Source organism: Camelus ferus, chromosome 14 (genome assembly GCF_009834535.1).
Source record: "Camelus ferus isolate YT-003-E chromosome 14, BCGSAC_Cfer_1.0, whole genome shotgun sequence".
NCBI classification, from domain to species: Eukaryota; Metazoa; Chordata; class Mammalia; order Artiodactyla; family Camelidae; genus Camelus; species Camelus ferus.
In genome coordinates, this window is record NC_045709.1 from 25,472,645 (window position 1) to 25,485,815 (window position 13,171).

At 59.5% G+C, this 13,171-nt stretch overlaps 1 protein-coding gene across 4 annotated transcripts in view; it reads right to left on the reverse strand.

Moving 5' to 3' along the window:
* ATP11A (ATPase phospholipid transporting 11A) overlaps positions 1-13,171 on the reverse strand; it is a 92,513-nt gene that overhangs the window by 23,006 nt on the left and 56,336 nt on the right. For all 4 annotated transcript variants that reach the window (XR_004325845.1, XM_032496609.1, XM_032496607.1 and 1 more), the window contains exons 12-18: positions 12,582-12,779; positions 11,739-11,912; positions 10,743-10,906; positions 9,068-9,139; positions 8,553-8,626; positions 4,631-4,734; positions 924-1,105 (exon numbers count right to left, since the gene is read on the reverse strand). Coding sequence is in view for 3 of the 4 variants with exons in the window: in XM_032496609.1 (XP_032352500.1) it covers positions 924-1,105; positions 4,631-4,734; positions 8,553-8,626; positions 9,068-9,139; positions 10,743-10,906; positions 11,739-11,912; positions 12,582-12,779 (968 nt within the window). In the remaining variant the exon portion in view is untranslated. The remainder of the gene's footprint in view (positions 1-923; positions 1,106-4,630; positions 4,735-8,552; positions 8,627-9,067; positions 9,140-10,742; positions 10,907-11,738; positions 11,913-12,581; positions 12,780-13,171) is intronic.

Here is a 13,171-nt window from a genome sequence, read left to right on the forward strand (position 1 = left end):
AGGTCGGCGCCATGCTCTGAACGCCCTCCTGGCGCCGACAGCCCGCCCTCTGTGACCTGTCCTGCGCGGGGGCCGTGCTTCCACACCCGTGTTCCCGCTCTGAGCCTGGAGGGGGCGGGACTCAACACAAACAGAGCCAACCAAGCAGCCCTCTAACGAGGTGGAGGCCCCAGTGAGTGCTCATCAGAGGCTCGGAAAAGCCGGACTCTGAGGCCAGGACTCGAATCTCGGGCCAACACAGACAGGCCCGGCAGCTGCCATGCCGTGGGAAGCTAGCGCCCAGCGGCCTCCGGAAGGTTCTGTCCCAGGTTTTAAAACCCGGGTGTTTTCTTCTTTCCTTCAGCACGACTGCAGCCCGTCCCTTTCAGCCTGCTCTCAGGGCAGCACGGGGCGCAGGCGGCCACTTCCAGGCCTCGAGGGACCTCCGGCCTCGCTGCAGAATTAGGGCAGACTGGCTCCTTCCTTGGGGGTTTCTGACCGTCCGCCGTCGGTAATCTGACAGCCACCACTGTCAGGTTTTGCAATATTTGGCCTCGTCATTTTAAATTTCCTCAGTGAGTGATGACAGATACACTGAGAACGTTAAGATCTAAAATGTTCATGCCTGTGTCTGCAAAGAGCTCGCCGCTGATTCAGGAACAGCAGGAGTGATTCCGCTCCAAGGAGTAACTGAAAAAACACCCCTGTGCCTCGACTATTCCTAACACGGGGTGAACATTTCTGGTTTCTCGTGGGAAACCATGACCTTCAGGCCTCTGGTTCACGGGAAGTCAAAGGGCACCCAGGCCCGACCCCGGGGATGTTGCCCAAGGCGGCCAGACAGCCCGCCTGGCCCTGACGCATACACGCGGCACCTCGGGTGCGGTGACAGCGTCTCCCGCGGCCACTGCTGTCACATCATGCCAGGCCGAGCGTCTGCTTACCGGTCCTCCACGGCCGTAGCGCCAAGCAGCACGAGGTTCTTCTCTATCTGCTCGTAGGCTTCCGCTAACTTCCTCTCCCGGTCCTGAAGGGCCACCCGCGCGGCCTGCAGCAGCTTGCAGACGCCCTCATGCTCTTCCTGGGTGAGCCTCCTGTAGGCGACACACAGGGTCCGGAGCCCCTCCTGCAGGACACGGAGCAGCACCGTTGACCCCCGTCAGCAGCTTCCTCCGCGTCCCCCTTCCGCTTAGAGCGATGAAGCCGAGGACTACAAACCAGCCCACCCCGAAGGCTGGTCATATACGACGGAATCACCCACATCCACGTTAAGCACAGACAATCATTACAGGTTATACAGTTTTCAAACCAGGGAGCACGGGAATAAATAGCACAAATCAGGGCCCTTGGAAGATAAGGCTTTGTTCTCGTATTTTGACAAATGAAGAATTCAACTTCTCTAGCACAGCAGTTTGCGATTTAGGGTGAATGCCAAGTGGCAGCTTTAAAGTGACGTGTTCTAGGTGGGAAGTTTGTGCAAGCTTGACCTTGTTTGGCGCCCACGGAAGGAAAGCCACGGGGTCATTATCACACCGAGTGGGTCCACAGGGGAGAGAGATAAGAACCTAAGAGGGGCTCAGTCTCTACTGAGATCACAGTTCCGGGTGTCACCGCAGAGCACGCAGCACGCCAGCCAGCGGGGCGCAGGGCGCTGGCCTCCCAGAGCCCGGAGGGGCCGCACGGAGCACCTTCACTCCATCAGCGGACAGTTCCTCCTGATCAGGGTGAAGCCACCGCCACGGAGCCCTGACTGACCATCTGGGCGAGACCCCTCTGCGTCCCTGTTTCTTCAGCCTGACTCCACCGACCCTGGGGCGTGAGCCAGGGTCTCCTATGTTGTCAGTCTGAACTCTGGGAGAATACTGGCTCTCAAGAGTTCAGGCAGCTTCTCCATGATAGGAACGCTAGTCTCCTTTGACTCTCGGAGCACGTCACCCCTCCCACCCTGCCTTGGACCTCTAAGCTCAGCCGACGGACACTGGCCACGGCTGGGTTAACGGCTCCTGCTGTCCCCAGAGCTTCCAGGAGCCTGAGGGGAGGAGGCGCGAGCCGGGAAGGAGCCGGACTGCGGCAGCATCTGCGGCTGGGGGACCCCCGGGAGCCCCTCTACCCACCACCGTCCAGACACCACCTCTCGGTCAGAGGGGGCCAAGCCCGCAGCCCCGCCGTCTCTCTCTACGAACCTGAGCTCTGGAAGCTCAGGGACACTGTGCCCCGCGAGGGCCTCTCCCCATTCCTACGCTGCCGCCTGGTTTTCTGTCCCCCCTCCTCACCACGGCCCGCTGCTCCGGGGGGCAGAGCTCAGGCTGCTGGCACAGGGTCTCACGTCGCCCCCGAGTCCCTGGCACATGGTCATAACTTAGTAACTTCTGCTGAAAAGGTAAACGGTTCAAACTGTACAGAAGCACCCATGTGATCAAGTTAAGAGACATTAAACTCAAATCGCAGAACGAGTTCTCTGACTTCCCCTAAGAAGCAACAGACACGGGATGTACGGCTTCGTTCTCACACCAGAAAACCTGCACCAGAAAAGGACAGTAACTCAGAGCTGGCCCAGCGGAGACGTGGGGTCAGCAGTCAGCAGAACCTTCAGAAATGGGACTGTGCTCCCAAGTGGATACGGGCGTCCCCTTGTGGAAACGCGGGGTAGAAATGCGCTCTCTGTTCCTCCGAAGCGCTACGAAAACCCTGGAGACTGTGTGAAACGACACCGTGCAGACAGAGCCAGACAAACACGCCGCAGGAAAAGAAAATACACAACACTGTCCTTCACAAACAGAGACACAAACATCCTCAACAAAATGTCAGTAAACTGAAGGCAACAGCGCAGCCAAAGGACTTCACGCCACAGCCAAGTGGGGTTACCCCATAAACCCGAGGGCGGCTCAGCGCACGCCCATCAGTGAAGGAACACCCGACATCGAAAGAACAAGGAGAAAACCTCACACGATCATTTCAATTGATGCAAAAAAACCAAAAAAACCTGACAAAACCCAACACCTTTTCACGGTAAAACCACTCAGTAAACTAGGAATGGAAGGAACTTGCTGAACCTGACTAAAAGCCACACGCGAAAGGCTCAGACCCAGCGTCACACCCGGTGGCGAGAGACTGAACGCTTTCCCCTCGAGATCAGGAGCCAGACAACACGCCTGCCTTTGCCGCCCGTATGCAGCGTGGCGCTCAAATCTTCACCAGGGCAGTGAGGCAAGACCAACAAAGGCACCCAAACCGGAAAGGAAGAAATGAAGTCACCTCTGTTCACAGATGGTATGATCTTACACGTAGAAACCCTGACGATTCCACACACACACACACACACACACACGCACACGGCTGGAACGAACGGGTGAGTTCACTACAGGAGACTGTGTGTGAAGCCACGCCGCGCAGAACAGCAAGTTGACACACAGACACAGCTGTGTTCCTATACACTAACTATGAACAATCCAAAAAGGAAGGTAAGAAAACAACTCCACTCACAAAGGCAACAAAAAGAATAAAACAGCCAAGCACGAATTGAACCAGGGAGGTGAAGATCTGCAGACCAAAAATGGCAACACTTTGCTGAAAGAAACCACAGGAGACCCAAGCCAGCGGACAGGCGTGCTGTGTGCAGGCCTGCGAGACCTCATACTCCCGGGACAGCACGACCCTGGGTGATCTGCAGCGTCGGCGCAGCCTACGGACTGGGAGGAAATGGGGCAAATCACACATCTGATGCGGTGTTGGCATTCACAGTCTATAAAGAGCTCCTACAAGTCAACAAGGAAAAAACCCTGATTTAAAAAATGGGCAAAAAGCTCGACCAAACACCCCTGCGGGGAAGATACACAGACGGTCAGTGTGCGCAGGGAAGGCTGCTCAGCGTCTTCAGTCATCAGGGAAACGCCACCACCACCCACGAGGTGCGGCCTCACACCTACTAGGGCGGCCGTCACAACACAAATGGGGAACAGCAGGAGTCGGTGAGGGTGCGGAGAAACTGAAACCCTCGTGCACCGCTGGGGGACGGTGCAGCCACTGCGGCCTGGCGTCACGGAACAGCCCGGCATCTCCTTGAAAAGCTACACACGTTAGAATCACCATGTGACCCTAGCCGTTCCACTCCTCAGCACACGATCGAAGGAAGTCAGGGACTCAGACACAGGCGCACCTGCGCACAGGCGTCACTCCCAGCGGCCAAAGGTGGACACGGCCCGAGTCCCTCAACGAGGGTGGATAACCACGTGGCGCAGTGTGTCCACACGACGGAATGCGATGCAGCCACGAAGTGGCTCTGGTGATGCAGGAACACGATGGACCCGGGACAGACCAAGTGCGCGCTTCAGAACGAAGCTCGAGAAGGAAACCAAGCAGGTGAAGTCACGGCGGAAAGGGCGAGCGCCGGTCACCAGGAACCCTCAGGGCAAAGGCCATCCCATGAGGTGCTTGTCATCCTGATCCCCGGAACCCCAACGGCAACCCAGCTCCCACAGCAGGACGGGAACAAGCCAACTGTCCACGGAAGGCGGCGCCCAGGGCAGGAGCACCGCCCGCCAGGGGTTCCAGCCGCGAGGACACGCGCCCGTCCTGGCGCCCGCCCGCCCGCCCGGCAGGAGCGTCCCTCCCCGCGAGGAAGAAGGGCCGCAGGCGGCCCGGCCGCGCTCACCACCGCGTTGTGCTCCACTCGCGATCGGATCTGCTCCACTTTGCCTTCTATCACTCGGGGAAATATTGAAGAATCCGCTCCTTTGCAAAACAGATAAATTTCTCCTAGAAAACACGGGGGGAAAAGAGTTTAATGTAATCACACTCTGGGGGAGAACGAATTATTTTTCAAATTACGCTTTTATTAAAAAACAAAAACCGAGGTATCAGTGCTGAGACCGTTATGAAGGAGACGCCAATAGACCAGTTAACACGCAAAGTCGGAAACATCACACCTACGGGTCACCCCAGAGCCTCGTTCCGACAAGCCCAGAACCTCGAGGGAACATCAGGAACTGGCTCCTGGCGCCCCTCCTCCTGTCACCCTGTCACTTCTGCCTTCTCTCCAGCAAGGATGCGAGTGAGGCTGCAGGACCAGGGAGGGGTGAGGACACAGAGGGCTTGGCCGACCGACCCCAAACCAGGAAAGGATCTGCTGAGACGCCGGGTGGGAGCATCAGGCTGTCCTCCGCGTTCACAGGAGCTGACGGAAAGCATCCGTCCTGCAATTTCTGCGCCTCACATGCGTTAGGGCTGGGTGCGCGCTCCCCGCTCAGGGGGAGTTGGCTTCCTTCCCGGTGAGTTGGGAAAATCTAGGCTCTGACGGAACGGAGACGAAGAGGCTGCAGGGACCTGCGCCGACGCCCTGGGCTCCTCCTCTCCTGCGAGAAGCCTTCCCGCCGGCAAACCACAGGGCATCCGGCTGCCTGCGGGGTTGGCATGTGACTCGTGGAAGCAGCGTGATGCGCCTGCCGGCAGCTGCAGGGCCAGAGGAGGGACCCGGAGTCTCTTCCTAATCTGTCTTCAGACAGAAATCACTACCCTCTGGAGACCCTGGGTGCTGACGGCCCTCAGGCAGCAAACCAGGGGGACCGGGAGGAGCCGGGACTGTTCCACTGTAGCCGGCTCCCTGGCAAGGGTGCCTGGAGGGGCCGTGGGGAGGGGGCGCGCTGGCGGGCGACAGCTGGTGAGCCCAGACCTGTCGGCCCACACAGGGAGCCCGGACGAGGGCCCAGGAACTCGGTGGCGGCATCGGGAGGCACGTTGGCGTTGTCCTTGGTCCCAGAGAGAACTACCCCCTGTGACACACCCAGAGTGGAAACACTTAATCAAGCCTGACTCCTGCTCACAGGAGTCCTGCAGTTAACCCAGGGCAACGCCAGCCCACAAATGGGAAGCACGCAGGACCCGGAGCAGACCCGGGGCCGCGCTGGGAGGGGAGTGGGGGCGCGGCCGGCGTGCTGAGCTGAGCAGGATCTGCAGGAGCAGGGAGCCCACCCCAGGGGAGCCTGGGCCCCTCTCAGGTGGAGTGCCAGCCAGCCCGACGGCAGCGCCCCTGCCCAACCGCCAGCCGTAACTTCTAGGCGATGCTCGCACGTCATCAGGCACAGTTCAGAACAAGGTGTGTGGTCCAGACAACTCTGAGTAATGATGCACTCTTGGGCCATAATTTCACCTAGAAGAATCACGGTGACTCAGGGAAATGGCTTGTGAATGACTGAAATGTGAGCTGCCTCAACCTGCCGCTCCCCTGAGCCGCTTCAGCCGAGGGACGTGTTCAGGGGAACCTGATGTAAAAGCATGCAGAGAACGAGGCAAAATTCAACCTGCAAAGGACAAGCGCAGACGGCACTGGCTCCAGCTGTGGACTCTGCTTTTCCACTCTCATCAACAAGGGAGAGTTACCAACCCACACAGGAGACGCCGGGCCCCTCAGAGCCCTCGGTCAGACCCCTGCAGCTAAGTGGCCGCGGGGCTCCGATGTCCGCCCCCGCCGTCCAGGCTGTCAGCTCCGAGGAGGCGCTACTTCTGAGAGAACAGCTTGTTTGATGAAACATTCAACGTCCTGGAAACAAGCTGCTGCAGCGGCTGGTGCAGACGGTCCAGCCTCGGCCCCATCGGCCCGCAGCCCCTCAGAGCTGCCCTAGAAGGGCGTGGACGGCGCTGCGAGGAAGGGCTGTTCCAACGGTTTGAAGGCCGTGGACACACATCCTTCGGGTGGCTCAGATCCTGTGCAAGCCTTCGCCACGCCCTCTTTGCTGGTGAGCACAGTCCTGTTATAACAGTCCACGGTGCACCTCCGAACCAGCTCGGTGTCCGAGGCAGCTCAGGAGAGCTGGGGATGGGCTGAGGCCGGAGGTGGGCTGGGGCCAGATGGGGCCTGAGGCACCGCTCCTAGAGGCCGTGCCCCCGACGGCAGGCTGACCGACTCTCCCCAGCACGTTGGCCCCCACAGCACTCGCCTACTGGGGGAAGCCACACAGCAGAAAAACTGCAGGTATAATTTCCAAGCCTGGTGCCTTTATCCCGGACGAACGTCGGTGCCTTCAACTCCCAGGAGAGCGCAGGCCAGCGCCGGCACAGGCGAACTCGTCTGCAAACACCGTGGGCTGCGTGCTTCCATGTCCTGCAGAGCCCAGCGGTCAAATCCCTGTGTCCACGTGTTCCGAGCGGCACTGACACGAAGCACTTTGAGTTCCACACACTCGTTTGAGCAGGTCTCATCCGCGGAGCTGTCACGGCCGATAACCTCATCAGCGGCTCAGAGACGCCCACGGCCCCACCCACGGAGCGCACCTCCTTCCAGGGTGACTCCCCGGCGCCGTGGGCAGAGGAGCCTCGGCGGCCTCATGGTGGCCTCAGCCGGCTGAGAAGCCAGAGTGAGGCATCTGTGGCCCCATCAGAAGGGACGCTAAGGGCCAGGTTAAGGGCTCACTCTGTCCACTTCCTGTTGGAACGGAGTCCTCTCAGTGCGAGCCTCAGGACAGGCCGACCTCGCGCTCCCCCAGCCACCCCGGGTCCCTGTGTGGGGCTGAGTCTGTTCAGTGTCAGGGTGGCGGCTCCGTTTGGCTGCTAATCGGGCAAGTTTCCAAACGCAAAAACACAGCCCGATGCAGCCTGGCTTTAAGAAATGAAAAGGAGTAAGACCCAGAGTGTCCTGATCAGGTGCCATTCTGAAACTGGACAAGTGAACTGAATCCAGCCGTGTCCACCGGGTACCGGCGGCAGGGCCGCGGCGCGCACACTGCCGAGAGGTGCGTCCGCGCGCAGAGCGTCTCCAGCCCGGCAAGGGCCGAGGACGAGCCACAGCTCCCTGGCTGACGAGAGCAGGAGGGCGTCCCCCGCGGCTGCCCCTAGAGCTGCAGGCGAGGAGGAGGGCTCAGGGGAGAGGGCGGGGGTGGAGGAGGAGTGACTGCGGCAGGTCTGCTACGCCTTGGAAGAGGGAACAAAAGACACGCGCCCCAGCGTGCTCAGCAGCAGCATCTACAACAGCCAGGACGCGGAAGCAGCCAGGCCTCCACCACAGAGGGCTGCGTGGAGAAGCCGTGGTGCGTGTGCACAACGGAACACTGCTCAGCCGTGAGAGAGGATGAAACCACGCCACGCGCGACAACAGGGGTGGACCTGGCGATCGTCAAAGTGAGGTAAGGCAGACAGACGGACAAATACCACACATCACTTATCTTTGGAATAAAAAAAAAGACACACGAACTATTTAAAGACAGAAACAGACTCACAGACACAGAAAACAAACTTACGGTTACTAAAGGGAAAAGGGGGCAGGGATAAATCGGGAGCCTGGGACTGGCAGATACACACCACCGTCCATAAAACAGACAGCAGGGTCCTGCTGCGCAGCTCAGGGAACCACATTCAGCGTCTTGTAACAACCCATCACGGAAGAGAACGTGAGGAAGAACAGACGTGTGACTGGGTCACACGCTGTCCACCAGAAAGTAACACAGCACTGCAAACCAGCTCTACTTCAGTCTAAACAGAGGGGGGAAGACGTCTAAACCCTTGGGGCTCCTGCAGAGTTAGGCACCAGAATGAAGCACAACCACAACATTATCGTTCGCGGAGCCGAAGGGGAGGGCGTCTACCTGCAGCGGATCTGACAATCACACTCATTCTCCTCCTCACTGAGTCAAAGCTCAGGATCTCCAGCAATTCAAACCTGAAAAAGAGATTTAAAATGTGTTTCAAGGGTGAGAAGGGGTAAAAGGGCTATGGAAAGTGAGATGTCCCACGTCCGTCCAGCTGTCTCTCCCGGGCTACAGCTCAGTGTGCCTACGGGACCCCAGAGGCGTCCGGACGCTCTAGCAGCTTCGTGAGCCTCTGTAGTCAAACTGACGTCAGGTGGCCTAACCCAAGCCTGTCTGACGGTGCAACACCGTCCAGCGGCTTCTCCTCTGACCGCCCGATCCTTAAACTCTCCAGGAGCTTCGGTGACATTCTCAGGGTTGTCACTGAGAAGGAGGGAGGACGGGTTATGGGACGGGAACAGGGAACCTGGCCTTTTCTCCAAGAAGAAACCTGTACAGGTGACCCTTCCCGCCTCCACTGCAGGTCCCCGTGAGGTGTGTGAGCTGCGAACACGACTTCACGGTGTCCTCACCTCTCAACGTCATTGTCCCTGTTCAAGATCTCCATGTAATTGTCCTTCAGCCGCAGGTACGTGAAACCAAGCCTGTGAATGAGAACACAAATCCGGGGGTTAACGTGGAATTCCGATGTTCCCCTTGCAGAGTGCTTCTGCTTTACGCTTTGAGAACATTTTCCTTCTGAAAAAGAAATGCTTCTAGTAAAAAGAGGTTGTAAACGGCACTGTGAAGCCAAGAACTAATCGCACTGAATTTATTCACTGTCTCCGAAAGTGGCGCACGAGCCAACAGGATTTCCACGCACCCCACCCTCCGGCGCACGCACACGGTCAGGCCTCCGACTCCAAGTGTTCACGCAGCAGGTCTGAAGCTGGTCCCTGTCTGCGGACCCAGGTTTACCTCCCGAGCGGGGCTTGTTTAGAGTTTGGCTGTGATGTCAGAATCAGAAGGACTCCGGGAGTCTGTCGATCCCCAGACAGACGCTGTCTGTTCACGGATGAGGGAACTACAGCCCGGGCTGGCCACGGGCCACAGGGCCCCTGACGTGAGAGGCCCCCGCCTCCACCGGCTCGAGCGAGCGCTCTCTCATGGGGGCACAAGCCGGGCGGGGGACCGGAGGCAGGCTTCTGGACCCGAGGAGCTTACACAACGGGGGTGGCGTCCGCCCGGCCCGGGGGCTGGCGGCGGAAGGAAAGGCTTCTTGGAGGGCGAGTGCCACGACCCAGCGCGCCTTGATTTCTGAGCCCTCGCTTCCCGGAAGAGATACACCTTGCTTTGAGAAATCCCACCTCGGTACGTGTGAACTTGTGCCTCTGATGAAGGTCTGCAGGGACACAACTCACACACTGGACACCACCGTCCAGACTGTCTGGGAGGAACACGCGCCTTGGCTCACGACAGAAACATGGCTCCAGGCAGGTGCGAGGTGCCCGACACCCACTGACGGAGCACCTCAGCGCCGCTCACTGACGCACAGCTGGCCACGACACTGCGCTAGTTCCAGGTGTGCAGCGTCGGGATGTGGGTCTCTGCAGATGAGACCCCACCACGGGCCACTACGAGATACGGGGCGCAGTTAGCTCTCCGTGCTGGACAGTAAATCCTGCACCTTCAGCCTTAAGTCAGGGGCGGAAGCTGTTCTCCCGACTTGAAAGTATGCCACGGATCTGCAAGAAAGCACCTTTCCACGTGTTTGCTTAAAATCCCATGTTGTGAGTCTGCAAGAACTCCCAGGAAAAGTATCTCAGAGGAGGCAGACAGCAGGTGGGGTTAACATGAGGGTATGAGGGACGCGGCAGTGGGAAACCCCAGCACCTAGCCTGAGCCTTTCCGTGCTGTGTGACTTTGGGGACGCTGCACGACGTCTCTGGACGTCAGTTCCCTGGGACGGATGAGAAAGACCTGTCATGAAGGGACCTGAAGACTGTGCATCTTTAAAAGCCAGTGACTACCCGGAATGGCCTCTAACTACTTAATCAGAGATTTAGGGGGAAAGCCACCCAGACAAGACGGCAGGAGGGGCCCACCGCTGCCAACGCAGGGCCCGGGGCCCTGTGCCCTGAGCACAGGGCAGCGCCAGCTCGGCCGTTCCTCAGCAGAAGCTGCAGGCGCAGGGCCAACCCAGGGCGCTTCCAAGGGAGCCCACGGCTGGCGGGAGGGACCTGGGACCAGAGTCCTGCAGGGACGCACCTCTGGACACCTTCGACCAGGGCCACCTCGTCAGGAGAGGAAGAGATGTACGCGCTGCGTCTCCCCGCGTCCGGCGACTTCCTGGGCCCATCCACCTCGTCGTCCTCCTTCACCTGGACGGTGTGGCAGAGACAGAGGGCCCGGAAGAACAGCTCCTCCTGCTCCTGAAAGATGCAGCAGGAGACCCACGTCTCTATGGCACACGTGCTTAAAACAGGAGAATAAACGGGAGGTGGGGGCAGCGACGCAGGGCACGCAGGAGCAGGTCCAGCTCTGCAGTCCTCGGTCAGGACGGAGATGGGCATGAACTTCGGGGAGGAGGCGGGTTCAAGGTCACAAGAAAAGAGCACCTTGGGGTTTCCGGAAGCCTTCCCAGGCTCCTGGGGTGCGACCGCGGCTGAGGGGGCCTGGGAGGGCGGGGCTGGTAGCTCATGTGCCAGGTGCTGGAACTGTGGCAGCCGCAAGGCCCCACGAGGCACAGAACACCTGCTCCTCCCCACTAAGCCTCGGGGGTGAAAAGGCCATTTCTGTCCAGAAAGTACCTGAAGTACAAGGTGCTCTTGGTCACCAAAGGCCGTCACTGCAGGGCCCACCAAGAGAGGCCACCCTCAGCCCCCAGGTGCCCTGCACAGGCTCTGCGGTCACTGAAGCTTCTGGAACAGTCTCCTGGCCAAGCGCCAACAAGGGTCATCGCCCCCCTGGGGGGGTGAGCCCCCGAGCCGCAGCACCGGGGGTGTGTGTGTGTGTGTGTCTGTGTGTGTGTGATTGTGAGTACACGCAGTCTGGAGGGTCCCTCTACGCAGCCCACCGTCCGCTTTGATGTGACCAGTGGATTCACCCAGAGATGCCTGTGCAGATATGGCCCCTGATAGCCCTCCTCCCACGAGTCACCAAGGGGTTGTGTGTGTCCCAGATCCCAGGACAGGAGGTGCCCCCGTCCACCCCGTGACCTGGGCCCCAGGGGCAGGGTGGCACTGCCAGGGCACGGCCACCTACCCGCCCGCTGGCGCCTGGGGATGCGTCGATCATGTCGATGGCTGAGGCGTCGGGGAGCACCTGCCCGTTGCAGACGGCGTGCGGCACGTACACGTGGCCCCCCACGCAGCACTCCTTGAACTCCATGTTGTTTTCGGTGAGGGTGCCGGTCTTGTCCGTGAAGACGTACTCCACCTGTGGACATGGCTCGGCTGGGAGGTGCTGCCTCTCGGAGGGCCTCGGACCCCTGACAGCCGTGGTCTCTGGACCACCCGGACTCCCACAGCTTCCACCCCAAGTGCAGCTTCCCAGGCTGGACCGTGAGCACACGGGGCGGTCCTTCCCCCAGCACTGGTGGCGGAGCATGGGGACAGAGCCGGGCGGGGTCGGGGGGGGCCTTTGCTGTCACAGGAGGCGGCTTCACTCTTCTCCAGACAGGGAGCAGGAGGAAGGCCACACGCCTCTGGCGGAGCCAGCCTTCCATCTGACGGAAGGACTAGGCGGGTCTGGGGAGGTCCTGGGTCCAATTTAACCAAAAAATCAAGGATGTGAGTGTGATGGGCTTATTCCGAAGCTTTGGGAGGCCCAAACTCTCAATATCGCTTAAAGTTTGGAAAACAGAATTCAAACAAATAAAAGGACAAAACAAATTTCAGACAGAAAACTGTGGAAAGTGTTAAAACTACACCTAATTTTATACCTTGAATTCAGATGAACTGAAGGAAGGTGGGGACCCTAGACCCTGTGGGGCCATTGTGAGGAGGGGGAGTGGGATGCCCCCACTGGCGGTCGGCAACCTGCGGGCCCCGGGTGAGTCCTGTGCTGTGCATCTTGCTGGCCTCCTGCTCGGGGCCCCCCACTGACCTGCCCCAATTCTTCGTTCAGATCCGAGGTGTTGACCAGGGGCCCCTCCCCCATCTCCTCGTCGAACATCTCCTCGTCCCAGGCGATGAAGTAGGAGCCCAGGAACTTCTGCATCTCCACGGTGACGTACATGGACACAGGGATGATGTAGTTGAAAAGCACCATGAAGGCCAGGAAGTCGGTGAAGGCCCTGAGGAACTGAGAGACGTGGCTGAGCGCCCCGCCCGCTGGCGCCACGTGGCTTCAAACCATCCAACCACAGGTGCTGTTCTTAAACACTAGGGCTTTGAACCCAAAGATAAAGACCACGTAGGGCGGCGCTGACTGTCGGCTTTCTCGCCTGGCCCCAGATCTGGGCGCCGTGGTCGGCCGGGGACAGGAGCGCCGCCAGTGGCGGTCAGGTCACCTGTGAGTCGCACTGTTGGAGGCGGGGGCCTCTCCAGCCCAGAGCCCGGGACACTGTACACTGGGATGAATCCAGGTTCCCCCTGAGTCTCTGATAAGTGACCAAACGCAAGGGTCTGTACAGATGACTTTCCTGAGCAGTGCCGTCCCTGTTTCTAGCGGTTTAGTCTAGGGCCAGACTGAAC